The sequence below is a fragment of the Dermacentor silvarum genome, chromosome 10 (genome assembly GCF_013339745.2).
Source record: "Dermacentor silvarum isolate Dsil-2018 chromosome 10, BIME_Dsil_1.4, whole genome shotgun sequence".
NCBI classification, from domain to species: Eukaryota; Metazoa; Arthropoda; class Arachnida; order Ixodida; family Ixodidae; genus Dermacentor; species Dermacentor silvarum.
In genome coordinates this window covers 19,611,948-19,625,782 of record NC_051163.1, presented here as the reverse complement: position 1 = coordinate 19,625,782, position 13,835 = coordinate 19,611,948, and the positions used below count along the sequence as shown (strand labels likewise).

Below are 13,835 nucleotides of genomic sequence, written 5' to 3'. Positions count from 1 at the left end.
GCTCCCTCCGGCGCTAACTTCCTGCTTCCTTGCTTGCGCGTGGGAGATTGAGTGCGCTCGCTCTCCGTGATAGCGCGCGTCCCCGCACGCTTCCTCTCGGGCATACGGCGCGCGGCGAAGATTTTATCTATAGAGAACCTCACGGCGACGGCGACGGCGACGACCACGGCGACGACCACGGCGACGACCACGGCGACGACGACGGCGACGCCGACGGCAGAAATCCGGTTCAAGTGTCCATATAATTGCTATCGCAATAATATGTGAACTTAAGAGCAGACAACTGGCCAATAAACCCTTGTATGTTACCTCATGACGTCAAGGCCCTAGCTAGATTCTGGCTAAGAGACTTAATTGGAGAGATGAGAGATGACTTTTTGAGAACATTTATCCACTAGTTTTTTTTTTTGCTTGACTAAAGATTGTATCATTAATCATGTTTCACTTGTCATGGAATGGTTCTGTAATGACATGCTCTCATACACAGGTCGCACCCGTTTTCTTGTGCAAGTTAAACTTTACGACCGCAATGTTGACCTGGCACGGTTGGATTCAAAGAGCCGTTCACAGCTGCAGGCAGGCCTGGAAGAGGCGGTGAGTTCATTATCCCCCACGTTTTTAAATTGAACTGCTACGCTTATGTGCTCTTTGAAATTATATATGCTGACCCCTAAACTAAGTAGGTTTCTTTCTCAGCTGCAAGAACATTACCTTTATTTCAAATCAATGAGATTCGAGTCCGGCGTCTTTTTAGTGGGTCTGGGCACCCACCGCGGACGCGGTTCCGAGACCTTGTCCACACTCATTAATCTTTTCATTGTGTTTAAGCTTATTCTTGATAGCTTAAACTCAAAACATTATCTTTAACTTAAAATTGTTCTGTTTAAACTTGAGTACTGTGCTCCCACTGAAACCATCACTTTTGAAAGGTGTCATGACAGTCTTGTTTGCCATACCGCATTTCAGTTGGTATTTATAATTTCATGTATAATTTCATGTAGTAAAGGGATCACCAAGAATGTGTGTGTGTGTGTGTCAGGTTTATTGGAACAAAGGCAGCTGAGGTTCAAATAAGCTATCACCAGGTATTCTTTATGTTTCTGTGCTGATTGGGGTATCTTAATTTTGGAACCTACCAACTTGGGAAAACCGAAAACTTTGTTATAGTGCACTAACAGAACTCTATGTCGGTAGATATTTTAAAGTTTTTGCATTCTGTGTGCTTGCATGAGCAAGAATGCACAACCTGCATGCATCTTGCTTGGTCACGTAACATTCGAAACCACAAGGTGATTAAAGGTCACTTCTTGGACCTCAAATCAAGTGTCATAACGGTTGATAGCCGACAATTGTACTATCATAATCAACTTCCAGTTGTGAAATGCTTCCATCTTTGGCTGATTATTTTCATTAAAACTTTACATAAACATTCTTTTTTGTTTTCTTTCTTTTTAACTGCACAGTTGAAGTCCCTATTTGCCAGCCACACCAAAGCATTGGACAACTTGGCTGTGCTCGAGTTTATGTAAGTTCACCTCGTTGCCTGCAAGCAAGCATTTCACGCTTTATGTGCTTTGCCCCGAGACAATTTTGTTGAACTGCAGGAATGCCTTAATTCCTCAGAGATGTAGTAGGCAGCCCTTTAGAACATGACATCTCAAAGGAATTTTTGGAACAAATTCCTTTTCTCCCGTTTAACTCAGCTCACATGCAAGCTCTGAAGAAAAGGTCACTCTTTGGGGTTCAGAATGCCAATGGAGCATAAAATGTCTTATGTGTGATGAATCACGGAGCAAGCCTGATGTAGTGTGGTGTCAAAGAACAGGTTGAATACGGAGACGAACTTGATGACAGGTATACACTAATACTTTTTTTACTTATTAACACCTTAAATTCATTGCTGTTACCACAAACACTATGACACATCCAACATGGTTCACTGCGTTTTTAGAGATCTCTCTATGGAACCATACAAGTAAAAGACCCAGTGATGTATAGTAGATTAAAGATACACTAAAGCAGTATATTAAGTTAGGTTGTATTAGTAAATTCAAATAAGCAGGTGCCTCTGGTGGCAATTTGAGCAAAGAGAAGGTTGACGCGTGCAGATGATTTAATGAATAATTACTTGAGTGGGGAGCAAATGCTATTAATGACATGTTGTAAACATGCAGAGTTACACATCCTCGTAGAGTTGCCAAAGGCATGCCAACAGCACTTTGAACATTTTGAGAGATGTTGGAATGAAAATTTAGATGATGACGGCTCCCAAGTGCTAAACACTGGTACGGGGTCTATGACTGCACATGCAGTGTGTCTTTCTTTGGACGAAATCGAAACAATCGCGCATTTTCTAATTGCTTTGCCACCGGACTGTTCTCTTTAAGGGCAAATGCTGTGGTCCAGTTCCACCTGTTTGGCCGTCAAGAAGAGCGATCCACCGTCGAGTCAGTCCTGGAGGAAGCGCTCAAGGGAGGCAAACTTGGTCCCTTTGCCGTTGACCGGGAGTTCCTGCAGATCAGCCAAGAGCCTGGTGAGAGTGTAAACAGTTGGTGTTAGAGGCTCATCATTCAATTTGGCACATCACCAGACACACAAAAATGACATATACTTAGACTCGTGTGGCATCTTCAAGTCATTTACTGTGCAAAGCCATGAGAATGGCATAACAATTAAACATGACGATGATGGCAGTGATGACAACTGCCATATGACAACAGCATTGCAATGATGATGGCAGGAAAAGGTTGGCAGCAAGCTGCGATTTTGGCATTGACATGACAATGAAACTTCATTGACTGACATCTAAGGCACTTAAAAAAAGAGAGATAGTAATGTTGAAAACCACACTGACAAGCGCACTTCACTTGGCCAAAGGTGTCTATTCAGTGTCTATTAGCAATTAATTTTGACGACGCTAGTTATCCCATGAACTTGATATTTTGCAAACCTCATCTCCAGTTCTTAGACTCACTCTATGCCAAATCATACCTTTGTGTCTCTCTTAGCCTGCATATGAGAATAATTCAAAGTTTGATACTCAGCATGATGTTACAGATGCTCAGCCTTGGTTTTGCAGGACATTACTGCTTTGCACAGTAAAATACTGGCAAGGCTTCAGGCATGTACTCACATTCCTGCCATACAAGAAGTGTCCTCATCACACGTTAACGTCAAAGAAAGTCAAGGCACTGATGATGCAGGAGAAGGGATAGCCACTCCCTTGAATATCAGGGTTTTAAAGTTCTGGAAAAAAGAAAAAGACGAAAGAAAGAAACAGCGGCTTTTAATATGCACAGAGGAGCCTTGTTTGTGCAGAGGAGCTTCTGTTTAATGCTGATGCTGTATCTTCTTCTGTGTCGTCCCCTCCTCTCGTTCAAAACAGCAATGCACATAGAGATGATGCAAGTGTCTCCACGCACACCCCGTGTTGGCGAGGAACTGATGGTGGCCTGCATGGCGGTCGGCTCGAGCGCCCTGTCCGTGCACTGGTTCAAGGATGGCTTCCCCGTGGATCCCGACGTTCCATTCCGCTCCCTGTGGACCTCTCGTGTTGCCAAGAACCAGCGAGACCAGTACACCCTCCTCCTGGGCATTGATCGTGCTACAACCCTCGACAGCGGCGTCTTTACATGCCAGGTATTCCTCCTGGGCTGTGGCTCAGTGGTAGCTCGGTGACTACAGCTTTTTGCTAGCAAATGCGACGAGGTTGTGGGTTCAGAGAAAGTGAGACAGCTGAACTCTGCCTGACTCTTTGAAGAAGAATATTGATTAAAGGTCTAGTAGTTGATACAAGAATAGCCAGGAATCAATAGGGTAAAAATTTTGATGCATTATGTTTACAAATCCATTACTTTGCACCAAATGCAGATCGACTCCATTATAAGCGGTATTTTGTTAAAGGCAGAAGAACATGTGAGAGTCGTAGTAATGCGAGAATACAAAAAAGCGTTGAATAACGCATTATTTCAAATACAGTAAACTGATGTCATTATAGTGAAAATACAGTAAAGTCACGTTATAAGAACTTATATCCTGTAATCATCTTGCTGTGTTTTGTTACTTTTGTTTCATTTGCGAACCATTCCTTTAATCTTAATGTATCCCCCCCCCTCAATGTGATGCCCTACCAAGAAGGCCTTTGGGGGTATTCCTAAAAAAATTTTTTTTTTTTTTAATTAAGCCTGACGTAAAGTTTCATATTATGTGCCACAAATCTCACGAAGTTTTGTTGCGCAGGTCAGTGACTGGGGAGCGGTGCAGAACAAGAGCATGCGGGTGCGCCTAGACGTAGCGCCACGACCCCTGGTGTCACCGCTGGCGGTGACACTACTCGAGGGCCAACCGCTCGAGCTGAGCTGCCTGTCCCCCCACGCGGGGGCCTTGGGTCCCCTGGGTTTCCGGTGGCTGCGCAACGAGCGTCTCTTGCCACCCCGAAGCCCAGAGCTCACCGAGGACCTCTACCCAGCTGGCTCGCGTCTCGTCTTGGCTGAAGCCCGGTCATCAGCCACTTACACCTGCGTGGCGACGGGCCCCCTGGGTTCGGGTCGTGCCGATGCATTCGTCACGGTGCTTGCACCACATGGTGAGCGAGATGTTGGCGTTCTGGCTTTTGGGTTCTCTTGCTTCATGTTTGTAAACAGTCTCAGGTGTGCTACCAACCATAATAGTCTTTCTGGAGCATGGAGTTTGAGAGAAATCGAAATTGTGTTGCGATAGATTCATTGTCGTATCAAAAAGTTCAGTGGATACTTCTTGCATTCCAGGCTGAGCGACGAAGCTGTGAGGAATTCTAACTTTTCTTTAAGCCACTCTGAAAACTTTCGTAGTAGGCTGTAGTAAAACAGAAAAAAAAGAAGGAAATTTAAGGTACTGCTAAAAGCAATCTGAGGACCACAAAAGGCTTTGTCCCTATCGAGAAGATGATGGAAGTTGTTTGAAAAGCACCATATTTGTACAGATATTAATGCAAAAAAGAATGTTTAATGACTTAAGAAAAAGAAATGTGACAATGATAATGTGAACTCTCAGTGCGTAATGCAGGCTGTAGCTGTGGTGTGAAAGTAGAACATTTTGGTGTAATATGACAGGTAATAAGCTACAGCAATGCATGCCTTTGTGGGGACACAGGCATATGTGCTTGTGCCTTCAGGGTTGTATTGCCATAGTCTAAAAGCCATGATTCTCCACGTTGAGGGGCCAGACACGTGCATGCCGGCTGGTTTCCTATTGAATGACAAAAAGTGGCATAGGACGATGAGGTCAACTGAACAAATTGACAGGATGTAAGTTTTGTGTTGTTGTATTTGCCATTTTGCACCACCCTTGTAACTTAGTATGAACGACCAGCTTGCTCAAAGCAAGGTACGGCTGTTGTGGTAGCCCTAAGCACGGCCGCCTGGCGCTTGAGCCCATCGCACTTCAAAGCTTACAGTATAATTGCCCTTAGTTTCTTGCTTGGATTGAGAAAAAACTTGAAATTCGACTATTCTTTTGAATATTGTCGTTGGAAGCATGCACGACTGCAGCTATTTTGTGCAAGAAAGAAAATTAGAGGTCTTTGGCTGAGTAGTGCTGCGCCCATTTGGGATGCCTGCAGTGTCAACGGAAGTCTGTCCAGCGGAGGAGTCGCACAATGTCCAGTGGCAGCGCACTGCAGCCCACTCGCGGGATGTCCAGGCATGTCCACAGCCACTGTACGTGGAGGGTCGGCTGGAGCGCCCCTGTCGTCTATCGCTGGACCGCCAGGCCCTGTGGGGGAGCCCGGATTTCTCAGGGTGCACTGATGCCAGGCTGGCGCAGCTCCAGTGGAAGGCAAGTCCCATCGTCATCACCACCATCATCATCATCATTCTAACTTGACGAGTCAGCATGCATGCAAATAGTGACCCCAGTGGCTGTGGTCTTCGGGGACAGCGAATCTGTCAAAGACAAGCTCACCAAAAATGCAGATATATGGCTTGCTTTCAGCAGAGATTTAAACAAATATGACAGATCAGAATGAATGATTACTATGCTTACCCTATCATAATGCATTACCTGCGTGTTACAATCAAATATGAAACGGAAACCATGTTTGCAGCACTGGCAATAGTCTTTTCTCAGAGCTAGCATCATCACAACTGTCGCCACAAGATGGCGACAGAACAAGTCTTCACGTAGATCATTCATTTCTTCCTCAGCTGGAGAGCATGCGCATGGGCTACCTGGTCTCCTCGGGGCAGCAGCTGTCTCTGGAGTTGCGGCAGTATCTGCAGGGGCGGCCACTTCAGCCTGGTGAGGGGCGCCCTCTGGTAAGGTTCCTCGGAGGCCTCGTCGACTACCTGAGCCACCCAGTACTTCGGCATGGGGGACAACCAGCGCTGGCTGCGACTGACGTACGTGTGCATCACATATTTACTTCCATTTGCTGTAGGCCACATTAGCCAAACGAAAGAAGCCTCAGTGAGAAGCTAATGTTCCGACGAGGGCCCTTTGTCGGAACGTTGGCTCCATATTCCAGTTACATCCCTTGTTGGACCACTGTTGATCACTTCAAGTCATCATCTTCTTGTGAACCTCTGCACTGTTTAGACAGTTTTAGTTTCATGTGTGTAGGAGCTCTGTGCACGTAAAGACCTGGCAAGATTGAAATGCGCAATTGCAGAGCACGGAGAACCTTCCGCCTCTCATGGACATGTTAAATCTATGCACTTGTGTTGCACATAGTGTTGGTCATCAAAAACTGCATCACTTTCATCTCATGAAAGCACTGATAGGAAACGAGAATCAGAGTCGCAGTGAACTCCATGAGTCATTTTGCTGCTCAATACCATAGAGTGACCGCTCCACATTATTGAATTAATAGAAGTTTATTTTACCACATGGCATAAGTACACTGATGTACATAAGCGGTGGGGATGGCAGGATAAAAGCTGCATACCGGCAGCTTGACAGGTCCCCATCTCCCCACTAACGAATCCCCCCGTTACACAGTGCAGTCGCTCAGTTAGTGCACTTAACAAAAGCATGGCTCTGACTTTGACTTGTCTCGGACAAACTTGGCTCCCGTAGTGTTCGTGTCTGTCATCAGATGGTGCAATAGACACGCAGAAGCAATCACCACATCATTTGCGAGATCTTCATGCACAAACATTTGCTATGTGATAGCACTATATAAGCATTTTGGGTACGTGACACGTAATGTACCTATAATGCTATGGTGTCGCCAAAAAGCAGAACCCTAAAGAATTTCAGTGGTTCATCACAAATTCCACCGCATTGGTGTAGCAGCAGTAGTTGTACTGCTGCCAAGTGAGGCTGCAAGTTCATATACTTGCCATAATGCCTGCCTTCTGCCATGCAAAAATTGTAATAGGCTGCAATTTCAGCCAATGCTTAAAGCTCCAAGCAATTGAAGTTGATTTGGAAGTTAATTTTTTGTGTTGTCATTTTCGAAAAGGTTATAACCAAGGGTTGATTGTGTCAACTACATTGTAGTCGAATGACTACAATGTAGTTCTAGTATTCTATGATGCATCAACTACATTGTAGTTGACACACTACACTTAAGCATGTCCACCCCACCTTCCCATCAGTTTCTAAAGTACAGCTAGAAAGGCTGGTATGGCGTAGCAGTATTTTTCATGCATGGTAGTTATACTAGTAATCATGCTTCATAAACACTTGGTTGCCTGTTAATTAGGGCATTAACTGCGACCACTAAATGTGGAGCTAACCACAGCGATCACTTGTCCTTGAGAAGTTTCTCTTGCTGTGCTTGTATTTGAAAAAAATTTACTTGTAGGTGCAGCAGACTGTGTCATTTTTCCTGTCTCCTGCACAGGCTATTTGGGACGTTGCTTCACATTTGCTGGCCCACAAGCCGCTGTTGTTGCAAGATCACACGGTAAGTAGCATGCTGACGACACAGCCAAAACACAAAGAACACGTATCATAATGCAAATAGTATACAATTGAATAATCTCGTTGATATGATCATGATTTATATTGAATTTTGGGACGATACGAATCCTGAAAATCTCCTCACAAAAGTGCATCATAATATGATGCATTCTATTTTGGGATTTTGGAATGGTCTGTCGGAACACAATGGATTATACAAATTTCTGAGCCACCACGAAACCTCTCAGAACGAGAGGACTACGGCTGCGTCATACTGCTTCAAAGTTGTTATATGAAATCTTGGACTTCCGTGATCTTGGCAAAAGCCTGAGCATTTGAAAAGCACTCACTTCTGCCTGCAGTGAGCCCTGGCTATGTAGGAAGTGTGTACTCGATGCCATTCAGATAACAGAGGTTCAGAAAGCCACCAGGGCCATCTTCACCCAAAAGTAACCAGCATAAACAGGGGGTTGTTTGCCGGAAAGAACCGTTCAGTGTTTCTTGAACTGATCACTTTTGTTAGAAGAGTCTTGCACTGCTTGAGTAGCTGCAGCACCATGCTTTGCTTTCCTCATGACCACTGGTGGCCTTTACACACTTTTCTGGCCTGCCAGCTAGACCTTCTGTGGACCTTCGCTGTTCTATGCTAGTCGCATGTGTTATTTGCTCTATTTGCACCCATCTTTGAAGAGAAAGCGCATATGCACCATTCAGCCTGTGCTTTCTTGCTTCAAGAACTCGAATCTGTTCATGTGTTGAGCCAATTGCAATGTCTTGATTGTGGTTTGTTATGGATCATACGAATTTCGAATGCAGTGGACTTCCGTTAATTCGACCCTGACGGGACCGATGAAACTGGTCGAATTATCCGCCGGGTCAAATTAAACAAGACGCAGAAAAAAACATTACTACATGGGGAGGAGGGAGTTCGCACCCCCTCACATTAGACTAAATAGAGCACAAGCAGTTACACTTAGGCAATTACAAACACAGTCATATTATTCACCTGCACAAATGAAGGCATGGTATAACATTGATAGACATGAATATTATATATGCAAAGCATGCAAAAAGGGATGTGCACACTTGAACATATGCTCTGGGAGTGTGGGTCGCTTGGCCCTGGCATTTCCCGCGATCGGTTTTCAGGAATGATTAAATCCCACGACCATACTCCTGAAGTCCTGGCTGTCCAGTACGCCTGTGATAGGGCTAGGAGGCTTGACCTCCTGGTCCCAACATGGGACTAGCCAGGCAAGTGGCTACACCCTGTACAAGACTAGAATAAATTTTTTTCCATCCATCCAGAAAAAAAACACCTAAAAACACCACTGATTCATTTGGCAGTAGTTGCCCTATTCAAACATGCCTCCGAATCAAGCACGCGCCCACTTTCTATGTGTACAAATTAGAAAACTAACGTAGGAATGGCATCAAAGCTCCAAAACAAAGTAGAAATCTAACGAACCTCTGATTTTTGAGAAAGAAAAATTGTTACATAAAGGTGCCAGTTTCCTAAAGTCAGCTTCGCCACACGGTATTTTTAAGTCAGCTCTGCCGCAATACACTTGTGTTATGAGGTAATGCATACGACCGTTGCGAAGGAGATTTGGTTTCGTGCCCGAATGCACCGCGCAGCCAATTTCCTGCCCAATTTTCTTTAAAAGAAAAAAAGGCGCGTATTATAATCGATTAAATACTGTAAATAGACATTGTGAGCTGCGATTATTGCTTGAAAATCTTCCTAAGGCGGGCCAAAAATAGGCGTTTTCGATGAGAGATGACGTGTTTTCAATGCATTCACTGCACCCTAAGCTCTGCCAGTACAGATGCTGCCACTAAAGGGGTCGCTATTGGGGTTACTATGGGGGTCAGGCACGTGCGTGCTGACTGGTCAAGTCTGAATTATCCAAATAACGAAAGTTCGGGCCCGTAAGAATGCATGGGCCAGGACTTCTGCTTGGAATTGAATTAACTGAAAAATGATTCAAAAATCGAATTCGTATTCGTAATCGAATTCAAAGAGATTCGTATCATTGAAATCTTGCTGTATTGGATGCTGTACATTTTAATTCGGAAACTCTCATGAAATATGAAGGAGATACACATACAGACATTAAATTGTCGAGTTTTGTTGCGCTGTTTGATAGAGAGCTGGTAAGGTTTGAGCACTTTGTCATACGTTGCGACACGTTTCAAGAGGCTTTAGAAAAAATGTCCTCCTGTGCTTGTCCTTGTACGTTGTTCTTGCAGGTAATAGATCAACTTCAAGATCACATCTTGCGGTTTGGGCTCCTGGCTGCAGCGGCGCTCAGCCCTGGCCGCTTCAAGAATTTCGACAGGCCTGCTGTGGGTGGGTACAGCTTGGAAACTTTGAACACTAGCTGCACATATGTTTTACAGTCTAACCTCGATGTAACAGACAGGGATATAATGAGTCATCAGATACAACAAAGCAAAACAAATATGTTTCTTTCCGATATCAGCCTGTAATGAACATTTGCCTATAATGAATATTGGATATAAATAAGGTACTTTGTTGTCAGACAAGGCTTCGTTATAACAATGTTCAACTGTATTATATATGTTGAAGTGAATGCATACAGTTACTTGCAGTGATGCTCTATCATTATTTTTGTTGCCTTCTTTTCATGTAGTTTCAGGAGGCTATAGGTAGCATGTGTGTTTTTTCCGCACATTGAAGCTAATGGTTTTTGTGACACATTGTCTTGTCAATTTTTTTTTCTTTGTCTTGTTGCAGCTGTGCATTACGCTTACGTAACCTTGCACCATGTGGCTCAAGTACGCACCATTCTGATACGAGCCGTGTTACACTTTCAGTGGTGTCCCTCGGACGGATAACTCGGCACTCTCCAGATGCGGCTGTGGTTCGTGTTCCTCTGCCTGGCGCTGCAACTTCCGCTTGGGCCGGGAACTCCCTGGAGCTCAGCATGAAGCCTGAAAGCCAAGGTGATCCTTTGCCCGCAGTTTGAACCAAGTTCGCTGCACGAGATGACCTACCACCATGGCTGACAATGGCTGTAGCTTTCTGCTCCCGTGCACAAACTGGCGGGTTCGACTCACAGATTCTACAGTCGCATATTGATAAAGGCGGAATGCAAAAACACTCGTGTACTTCTAGGTTTGGGTGAAGAAACTCACGTGGTCAAAATTCACATTTTTCTACTATGGCACTTCTTGTAGCCCCAACATTGCTTTGGGAAATGAAGTACAAACAATCAATCAATAAATCACATCGTGTCACAACAGGCCATACCATATTTATTCAAGTATAAGTCGAACTTCTTTTTTTTTTTTAATTCTACCCAGAGTGAGCTATCGACGTATGAGGTGTGTTCGAAAAGAAACCGAACTTTTATAATAGCACTTCAACCGGCAGAGGGAGTGCACTGCGGCTACTGAGCGCATGTAGCGGCAGCTTTAGACAACAAACTGCCGTTTGCTGCGTTTTGCTCTGACCGTTAGTTGGCAAGCTACAGCCGCTGAAGTGAGCACATGAACAAGCTGTTCTTCAGATTGGTGCCAAAGTGACAATGAAGAAACTGGAAGTATCTTTCTCTCTTTTTGTCTCCGCTAGCACGCTGGAAGCTACACAGTGGAGAAACCAAAAGGGCAAAGCCGTTAACAAATGTTGAGTGTCACGGTGGCGAAAGGGCTGGTCACGGTATCCTGTGGCGGTCGCAGTAGACTGCACTACACAGCACGCCGCTGCCATCTCAGAGGCCACGCACAGCTGACATAGCTACATGCATTTTAAATATGAAATGATTTTTCTTTTTGAGATTGCAGACATATGTATCTTTTATTTATTTAACTCAATATTAGCAACTGAGAATGCTCTCGGGATCACGAAATCAGCCAATAGCATTCATGGGCCAGCTGCTTTCGATGACAATGCATGACGGCATTGCGGAAGCGAGAGCAAGCGATTTTTCCCTGTTTTTGACACGAGACTGCAAGTTCCTGCTGCATGCAGTTCAGTAATATTTGGCTCAGATGTTCGCAGCAGCCTCCATGGCAAATAGGCAACGTTTTCTTACAATGTTCCAAAAGTGTTTCAGGGCCACTTTAAACCCTTGCCCATTTTTCTTGCTATAAAAATGGGTGCATGTTAGATTGCTAGCTTTGTTTAGGAGCTTTAACCCTTTAACTGGCAAGATAAGAAGGACTTGACCTAGAATGGTTTTATTGTTTTAGTTCTTCTTTACTTTGCTCAAATACATACCAATTGAAATATTAAATGGTTTCTCTAAAAACTAAGCGAGATAGGTCAAAATTATTGTTGACCAGGCGGTGAAAGGTAAATGTATGGTCCAAAACTGGTCCCTGGCACTTGCTTTGGCAAGGTCAATGTGTGTTCTTGAAATGTACCTTTATGTAGTTAAGAAATAAGAGCTTGCTTAAAAAAGGAAAAAAAAAATTTGCATTGGCAAGAATATGACCCCTACGTACGCTAAGACGATAACGATGAAGCCTTCAGGTCTTGTGACCAATACATCTGCTGGTGCTCACGCTCGACATTTTATTGAATACCACTGTTGAGCAGGTACATAAATAAAGGTAAATTGAAAGGCACAGATTAATATTTGGATTTGTCTAGATTTTGCAGATGCTTTCAGTTACCAGTTAAAGGGTCATCATTTCTACATTAGTTTTCTACTTTGGACACATAGCAATTGCACGCGTTTGATTCGGGGGCATGGTAGATTCGGGCAAATACTGCCAAGTAATTAGTGGTGTGTTTTGGCGTATTTCCTGCATATTGTTTAATTCTACCCACCGGATAATCTGATCAATTTCATTGGTTCCGTCAGGTTCAAATTAACGGAACTCGATTGTATTATGTTGAGCATGTCGTCATTGTTTTTTCTCTTTTCTACTGGCGACCACTTTGGCTGCAGTGTTGCTTTGGGATGTTAAACCTAGTCAATCAATCAAGTCATGTCACAGTACATTTTTTCGCATTATAATGTGCTGAGCCAGTGTTCTTCAACAGGCGACTCGTTACTACATCTCTCATAGCTGCAGTGTTGTTGCTTTGGGACTTACACAATCAGTCACTGAATTAGTGAAATCATGCCACAACTGATTTTGTTTCTTTTTTCTTTTTTCATAGTGCACTAAGCCTGTTGTCATTCTTTGCTCTCTTCCACAGGTGATCACAAGGAACTCCTGGTTGTGGTAGCTCTGTTCAAAACACTCAACGAGCTGCTGCCTGAGCGTTTCCTCGCACAACAAGGGTATGTAGAGGCTGCCCGGCTCTGAGGCAGTTAAATCAACATTGCCCATGAAGTCTTCTCACTTGCATATTAAATCACTGATGACTGCTTAGCACATGTTTAGCAGATATGTCACACGACCCACCTTCTCTTGTGATTGAAGTAGATTTTAATACTGTTACTTCGCACTGATCATATATTGCACTTTAGCTGTGTGTGGAGAACCACATTTATGGAATGTCTTGCACGGTCTAGGGTTGCTTACCCAATACATACTTGCCAACTCTCCCGATTTCTGACCTATCCTCCCGATTGTACGGGCACGGCCATAAATCTCCCGATAACGTGCCCCAGCCCCCATCTCGAGGAAAAAAAAAAAAAAAAACGCGTCATGCAGCACAGCCGCATCAGGATTTCCAATCGTGAGCTAGGTAGCTAGTCGAAGTCAGATTGAAATCCAAGCTGTATGAGTGCACAACTCAGTTCGCCTCTGATCGGAACAATCTGTTGAGGAGTGCGCGTGATAACATTTTGCTTTTCACAGCTCTCTTGACATCTTGGCGTCGTCGAAGCCCAAGAAGTATTTACAGTGTTCCTTGAAGTCTTATACTTTAGAATTCCCGTGTTTCGTACCATCCAGGAAAGGCGAGCAGTGCGGATTTTGCACGACTTGCGCATGCGACGTGAGCGGGGCACACGGCGGTAAAGGAG

The 13,835-nt window shown here is 44.2% G+C and overlaps 1 protein-coding gene across 3 annotated transcripts in view; it reads left to right on the top strand.

Annotated features, from left to right (window-relative positions):
• The window catches only part of LOC119466058 (uncharacterized), a 41,054-nt gene that overhangs the window by 3,037 nt on the left and 24,182 nt on the right, over positions 1-13,835 (top strand). For all 3 annotated transcript variants that reach the window (XM_037726553.2, XM_037726552.2, XM_049657319.1), the window contains exons 3-13: positions 488-594; positions 1,464-1,525; positions 2,388-2,533; positions 3,386-3,639; positions 4,240-4,585; positions 5,600-5,814; positions 6,183-6,377; positions 7,826-7,888; positions 10,138-10,237; positions 10,726-10,854; positions 13,061-13,145. In XM_037726553.2, the coding sequence (XP_037582481.1) occupies positions 488-594; positions 1,464-1,525; positions 2,388-2,533; positions 3,386-3,639; positions 4,240-4,585; positions 5,600-5,814; positions 6,183-6,377; positions 7,826-7,888; positions 10,138-10,237; positions 10,726-10,854; positions 13,061-13,145 (1,702 nt within the window). The remainder of the gene's footprint in view (positions 1-487; positions 595-1,463; positions 1,526-2,387; positions 2,534-3,385; positions 3,640-4,239; positions 4,586-5,599; positions 5,815-6,182; positions 6,378-7,825; positions 7,889-10,137; positions 10,238-10,725; positions 10,855-13,060; positions 13,146-13,835) is intronic.